Genomic DNA, 7,795 nt, shown 5'->3' with positions numbered 1-7,795 from the left:
ACTGGAATTAATTTTATTTTTATCAGTTATACAAAATTTTCATTTTTAAACTTTTAACTAGTTAATAAATTGGTTGTAAATTTAAATCTTTTAATTAGTTTATTGAAGTTAATTGCTAATTCTAAAAACAAATGTATAGAATTTCATAACATTGGAATTGCAAAAGGCTTTAGGATACATCTAATCCAATCCTCTAATTTTACTAATGAGGCAATTGAAAGTTGAAAAGGTAAATTACTTTCCCAACACCACATAGCTGATATAGCTGAGCCTTGGATTTCGTTCTCCTGAAATCAAATACTGTGGTGTTTCCAATTCAGTTGAAATCAACTTGACAACCATTAATTGAAGTATGCATAAACAATATTACATACACAATATAAAGAGTGTGTTATCTACTCTGATGGGGTTTATGCTCTAATAGAGAGATATAACTAAAGAAAGAAACAAAGCAAGGTCAGAAAGTTATCATTTAGCTTACTCCATTGTCTCCTCTCTCTCTTTTCCTCCCTCCTTCCTTCTACCTCTGTTTCTGTTTTTGTCTCTCTCTGCCCCTTCTCCCTTCTTTCTCTGACTCTGCCTGTCTCCATAGGTATGTGTGTGTGTATGTCTACACAGAAATACTTGAACAAATACTTTAAAAGGTGACATGCTGAATTAAATGCTTTTTATGCATAGTAAAGAAAAAACACAGTGGTGGGGGAAAAGACTAGTTCAGTACTCAGTCAAGAGGTGAAGAAAGTTCTTTCAATCAAGTGTGAATATTATAGTGGAGAGAAGGCCATATATGTGAGAGTTACTATGGGACAGAAATGATACGATTTAGAAACTAATTGGATATGTGAGCTGAATGGGAGAATTCCTAGGTGAATAAAAATTCGGCCAAATAAAATAATCCTTCCCAAAATAATAATAAAAGTAATAACAATATTTCTTGAATAGCTAGCTCTTCAATGCAATAAAATAAAAAGAAAATATTGAAATAATCTAACAGGGACACAGTCAAGTGGAGAGGTCCTTTTTTAAATATTGAAATATATAAATAATGTGATCCCCTTAGATAGATTATGTAAACAAGCATGATTTTGAGGAAAATCTTCAAAGGGGTTTTTACTGAAGAGGATGACTCAGTTTATTGCATTATGCCTGTAGGGTTGCAGATTGTGGAATTTCCTCTGACATAATCCCATGATGAAGAAGAATTGAGATTGTATAAAAGAGCCACCAACATGCTCCAACCAACAGAAAGCCTCAGAAACAACACAGCTGAGAAGAGCTCCAGCTGCCAACCAGTAGGAAACCAGAACAAAACCAAACCACAAACTAACTGTGAACATGACTTCCAAGTTGCTGGTCACTCTCCTGGCTGTCTGCCTCATTTCTGCAGCACTGAATGAAGGTAAGTAGATCTTTTTTCAGCATTCAGACTAAAGTAATTCACTCTCAGAATAAAATCCATGCTTATAAATATGTAAAAATTATAATATTGCAAAGAGAAAACTGTCTTTTTTTTGGCAAGGGATACAAAATATACTTCTTTGGAGATCATTTTCTTTGTTAGTCTCCTTTCCTACAGTTTATCTCAAAGCAAGAATTTGTTAGTCAATTATTTTTCAATTTTGTCTAACTCTTCATGACCCCATTTGGGCAAAGATACTGGTAAAGATATTGAGACAAATTCATGAGGAAACTGAGGCAAACAGGATGAAGTGACTTAATGCGAAGTCAGACTTGAAGTCAGGAAGATGTGTCTTCCTGACTCCAGACTCTATTCATTGTAAGACCTAGCAAAGATAGGATTTGCTAAATATGAGATTAGAGGGAATAATTCCCATACTTCCCATCTGTAACACTTAGAAGCTGTGAGACCATGGGGAAGTTATTCATTCTCTCAGGACTTCAGCTCCCTGATCTATAACATAAGGAAAATAATACATATCATACAGAGTGGCTGTGATGCTCCAGTTTTATAATATATGCAAACTTTATAGTATTATGCAAATGCCAATTTTGAGCGTTTCTTTTCAAGTCCTTATCATATACACACACACAAATATACACAAATAGGCATAAATGTATTCACACATAGACATATGCACACATACATATATTAATTCCCATACATCTATGGTTACATGTTTACATACTGCATGTGTGCACAATGGTTCACATGTGTAGAAAACATGGTAAATATATTAATATTTATAAACATGTTTATAAATATAAATATATTTTATACATTTGCATTTATAAATATAAATCTACTTTATATATTCATATTTATAAATCTAAATATATTTTACGTGTTATTTTACACATTAATACTTATAAATATGAATATATTAAATATACAAATATAAAAATAAGTGTGAAAAGTATAAAATAAAGTGTCTTGCAGATAATTCAGAAGGAAGAACCACTAGGAAGTGCTGTGTATAGAGCACTTTGAGCCTAGAGCCAGGAAGATGTAAGTTCAAGTCTACTCTAAGATATAAGTAGTGTGACCCTGGACAAGTTACTTAACTTCTGTTTGCCTCAGTTCACTCCTCTGTAAAGAGGAGATAATAATAGCACCTTTCTCCCATGTTTGTTATGAATATAAAATGATATTTTTAAAGTACAATATAAACTTTAAAGCACTTTATAAATGCTATTATAATAATACTTGTTATTATTATATAGTATTAATTATTATAATAGTGATTGTGAGCACTCATGTGCATCTGTCAAGAATGGAAGCACACATATGAATCTACATTTAATTGAAGCATTCCAAAGTATGGCATGGGTGGCATCTACAAATGACTCTGAGTTCTATTTACATTGTATTTGGAGACTCATTTATGCAGATTGCTTACTGACATTGATCAAATTAGACAAATATTAGACAAATGTCCTTCTTACTTTTTGCCCACAAGGTAGTGCTCCTAATCCATGGTTTCCCAGACACAGTGGCATCTGTAGAAAGTCTTGAGAATTGTAGCATCTCTGGCATTTTGACGTTCCTGGACACTTTCTGATTGGTAGCATTATCAGGAATATTGGTCAAAATGTAAAACTTTTAAAATATTCATTTCATAAATTCATCGCTTCTATTAGTCGTTTCCCCCTATTGTTTCTATTTCATTTGCTTTCTATATAATAGTCCTGTGAGGTCATAGGGCTCCACACCAAATGGAGAAAAGTGTGAGAATAAATGAATATAGATTAGATAAATAGATAAATAAACGAGTAGGTAAATGTTTCTTGGAGAAACAAATTGTGGCTGATGAGAAATCAGGTTTCATATTTAAAGGAATTTGGATGCTAATGATAAGATATACCAAGTTTTCCAAATCACCAATTAATTTCATAGTCAGGAAAACCTTTGATCTAGGATTGATGGAGCTAATACTTCGGTCAGTTCTAACTCTGCTCATTTTCTTATTCCTTGCCAGGTGCTGTGGTGTCTCCATTTAGATCAGAACTCCGGTGTAAGTGCATAAAAACACATTCCAGCCCTTTCCATCCCAAGCATATTAAAGAGCTGAGAGTGATTGAGAGTGGACCACATTGCCTAAACACGGAAATCATGTATGTATTTTTTTAAAAGGGTTCAATGATATCATTTAGGGGACCAGGGTGGGGGAGGGGGCAGGAGGGATTCTGGCAGTTGCAAAGGAATCAGGAGAAACCACCTAACTACTGAAATGTTCCCATCATCTCTCTCAATCCAAACTAGCCAAGGATGCATTCATAAAAAAGTCTTGTGGGAATTGGATGTTTTTTTTGGTAATATAACCATTTTTAACCCATGTTTTAGAAATTTGATATTTAATGAATTCCTATGGTAAATTTTTAGAAGAGGAAATTATTCTTCTATTATTCATCTTTTAAATAAATTATGATTTTTGTAAATCTGTTTTGTCATCAGGGAAGAATGTCTACAATATTTTTTTAAAGGGCTCAAATTTAGAAATTTTAATTTAGAACTTACCTTGATAGAGTAGAAGAAAATAGACACTACATAAAAATTTTAAGAGCTCTATATGAGGCTACTAATTATTAGTAGCCACAAAAATAGTTAACAATTATCTGCTAAATATTAAGCACAATAACGGACATTTAGGTAACTTCCCAAAATGTTTTACATATATTACCTCATTTGATTATCACAATAATTCTGTGATGTAGGTGCTATTATTATTGACATTTGACAGATAAGGAAACTGAGGCAGAAAGAAAGCTAAGTGACTTGCTCAGGGTCACACAGATAGTAATTGTAGGAGGCAGCATGAGCTCTGTAGCATCCTACCTCTAATAGTTATATTGGAGCAAAGTTTGACACTGTCCAAACAAGTTGCAGAAGCCTATCGTGATTTCAAAAAACACTTCCACATTTCTGAGTTCTAGAACTTGTGAAGACTTTTTTTCCTTTTAAATATAATTTCTTTGGGACATCATAGAGAATAGAATGAGGGACTGGGCACATTGCTACTCTAAACAGTGGAAAATAAACTAAAAGAGAAACAGAAAGTCCCAAAATTTTGATATTTCAGTATGAATAATGAGTTACGTGCCTTCTGAATATTGTCCCCTGGACCTTTTGAATTCCCTTGCCTTAAATCAATCTATTATGGCAAGGAAAAATGTTCCCTAGAGTTTGAGGTCATGAATAAAAAACCTAGTTCCCTAAATACTAAGTGCTCTGATTGAATCATTACATTCCCCACTGACTTGATGGACACTGATCTTGGCAGCAAAGAGACCCTTGAGAATAGGCCATTGATCTTGAACACTTTTTTCTTTTTAGTGTCACTCTTCAAGATGACAGGGAGCTCTGCCTAGATCCTCATGCAAAGTGGGTGCAGAAAGTTCTTCAAGTGTTTTTGAAGAGGTGAGTATATCATTATTTCTTGCAGAGAAATCACAATTATGAAAGAAACAATCAGGGAAATGGGACTAAATGAGTAGAATTTTCCCATTCCTTTCTTATTGACTTGCCCAGGATCACATTGCCTGAGGCCATATTTGAACTCAAGAAGATGAGTCTTCTTGATTTCAGTGTTGATTCTCTATCCACTGTACCCCTAGAAGCCTCTCCATTATAGTGTACTGTTAATAATAATGACATTAATTATGAAGATGGCTTACTATTTTTTAATTAGAAATTAATTTTTTAATGAAAGAAAGCAAAGTCAAATTTAGAGAATATTAAGTTCTTGAGAGATGTATATTCAAAAACTCCTTTTTCTATCATTGTTTAATCTCTTAAAATATTTTCTATTTTAGAACTGAGAATGACTCAAAATAAAATGGACAGACTTTTCCTCCACTTTGAATTTATCTCTCTATGAAGATGCCAATGAAGCTTCGGGCAAATCTACTTTATGTTTCTAACAGGGGCCAAGAAATTAAGGAAGTGGAGTCTTCACTTTGCCACTGATTCACTGTGCTTCAATTTCCTGATCTTTACAACAGCCAAAGAATACTTGCCTATTCCTACCTCGCAGGGATGCTTATTTTGAAGGCAAAAATGCCGAAGCTGTTTCTACTTTTTGAGGGGTCAGAAAATGTAACATTATCTTCAGCTGTAATTTAATTCTGATATTTACTATTTATGTATTTATTTTTAAATGAGAGGCAAAAGGATGTGGGAAGCTAGAATTAAGAAGACTGGTAATGATAAAAACTGCTATGATAGGGAGTGGGACAAACTGGCAATAGAATTGTATTTTATTTAAGAACAACGATGGATAGTTCTCCTACTTTCACTATTAGGCATAGGATTCTGTCTTCCAGAAATGTCCATGAAGGGATTACATTAGTGGAAATCTGGATTAGGGACTTCTACCCTAGTTGTGAAACAACATCACAGTCTTACTGGGCTAAAGTCCCAGAATTCTTCTTGGTGGAGAAATTTTTATCATTTGTCAATGCCTTGTCATGAGTTTATTTAAATGGTTGTGCCCTGTCACCACCATACTTTATTTATTTTATTTAATTTAAGAAGACTTTCTAATATTATGTCCAAGAGGAGTTTTTCTAATATTTTTGGTACTGCTTAGGGGCATGAGATATTTATGAAAATTTTAATTTATTGCCTACTTTGTAAACATGTTTGCTTCATTCTAGAGTTTTGGTAAGATTTTCCTGGAAAATAAAAAAATGCACTTTTTGATTTAAAAAGAACTGAATTCCTTCCTTCTTTGTCTCATAATTCCCATGATAATTCTTTTATTTTAAGGAGCCCAGCAGTTATAACCTATTTCCTTTTTGCACTGAGGGTAAATATCTCAAATCATGTTTGGGCCAAGTTTCATGAAAGGGCTCTCAGTTTGGGAGGGTCATGAGAAGGGGAGGGTACTTTTTGGATACTAATGAGAAGCCTGCCCTAAGGAAAGGAAGCATTATTTGGTGGTCATCTATTATATACTTTAAATTTTTATTATTTTTTAATATTCCCTTGAAAATGTTGAGTTCCAAATTGTTTCCCTTCCTTCTATATCTACTCCACTTACTAAGATGTAAGCTGTCAATTACATATGTTAAATGTGTAACAAAACACTTTTCTATATTAGCCTATTTTGTTTTAATTATTATTGCTAATTAACTGCAAAGTTCCATTTTTTCACACTTGGAAAGTGGAAAAATGATATTCCCTAGACTAGAGCAAAAACATAATCACTTTGAGAGAAAGGTTTGAAAGAAGGCTTGAAGTCAATGGCTATCTTCTCCCAAAAAGCCTTACAAAATTGTCATGTCAAAATATGGATTCTGGAAGGAAATAATTTTCTTGATCAATTTCTTCCTTTTGCATAGAAAGAAAAATAACAACCATGGAAATTTTTCATAATTAATCAATAAAATTAAAAAAGAAAGAAAAGCAACAAGGCAAAACTGTGGTTCCATTTAATCCTCCTTTTGAAAAACTAAGTTCATGCTTTCTGTGATGAAAGCAGCAAAGTGGTCAAATGGAGAGGTATAGACTGAAGTGAATCCTTTTTAGTAACTATGTGATCTTGACCCCACTGATCCTAAATCTGTGATCTAACTTAAAATGAGCTAAAATGGAACCCAGATCTCCTTGACTCAGAGACTGGTAGAAATGGCTCTGTTGATGGAGGCCATGTTGAACACCCTTATTTTAAAGTCATGGTAACAAATGCCCCGAATTAGAACAGAGACTTAAGCATAGGTCTCAACTCTCAGGCTAGCAACCATCTAGCCAAGCCACCGAAACTTGACCTTCTGAGAGGCTTATTCAATGGTTCTGACCTTTCTTAAGGTCTAGCATCTAATTTCATAGTTCAGGAAAAGCAGCTAAGTAATATGGAGCAGAGGAAGTGGAGAGTAATTTTCCATGAGCTCCTGTGCCTGTCCACTCTTTGGCCAGCTGGGATCTACATTCTCCATGAATCAGGGCACTTTGAACAAAAGCATTGCACTTATATTCCTGTCACTGAGATCTAACCAAAATTATTAATTTCTGGAATCTTCTTTCTTAGAGGAGTCCAAGTATTGTTAGAATGCTTTAAATCCTCCCAATCTCAACTTCAAGAATTTAGATAGAGTGTCCTGGTCATATTGAGCCCTGGCTCTGGTTCTGAGAACTTAAGGGGATGGCAGGGTCAAGGTCTTTTTGATTTACTTGTTTTTAAAAGGTAAAATGTTTCTAGGCAACAGGAGGGAAGTAGGTAATGAAAGAGAGACAGAGACACACATACAAAGAGAGAGAGAGAGAGAGAAAGAGAGAGAGAGAGAGAGAGAGAGAGAGAGAGAGAGAGAGAGAGAAAGAGAGAGAGAGAGAGATAGA

The 7,795-nt window shown here is 34.1% G+C and overlaps 1 protein-coding gene across 1 annotated transcript; it reads left to right on the top strand.

Annotated features, from left to right (window-relative positions):
* The first annotated feature begins 1,335 nt into the window (after window positions 1–1,335).
* On the top strand, window positions 1,336–5,293 carry LOC123252152 (interleukin-8-like). Its single transcript, XM_044681547.1, has 4 exons — window positions 1,336–1,399; window positions 3,438–3,573; window positions 4,793–4,876; window positions 5,272–5,293. Exons 1-4 carry the CDS (start codon window positions 1,336–1,338, stop codon window positions 5,291–5,293), a joined length of 306 nt encoding a protein of 101 aa, XP_044537482.1.
* Window positions 5,294–7,795: the final 2,502 nt, after the last annotated feature.

This window comes from Gracilinanus agilis, chromosome 6 (genome assembly GCF_016433145.1).
Source record: "Gracilinanus agilis isolate LMUSP501 chromosome 6, AgileGrace, whole genome shotgun sequence".
NCBI classification, from domain to species: domain Eukaryota; kingdom Metazoa; phylum Chordata; class Mammalia; order Didelphimorphia; family Didelphidae; genus Gracilinanus; species Gracilinanus agilis.
This window is presented reverse-complemented; position numbering and strand designations above follow the sequence as displayed.

What these genes read in the sequence shown, in the direction of transcription:
- LOC123252152 (XM_044681547.1), top strand. Translation starts at nt 1,336, where the DNA reads ATGACTTCCAAGTTGCTGGTCACTCTCCTGGCTGTCTGCCTCATTTCT. An exon ending in TTCTGCAGCACTGAATGAAG is followed by an intron (nt 1,400 to 3,437) that starts GTAAGTAGATCT and finishes ATTCCTTGCCAG; the next exon opens with GTGCTGTGGTGTCTCCATTT. An exon ending in TGCCTAAACACGGAAATCAT is followed by an intron (nt 3,574 to 4,792) that starts GTATGTATTTTT and finishes TTTTCTTTTTAG; the next exon opens with TGTCACTCTTCAAGATGACA.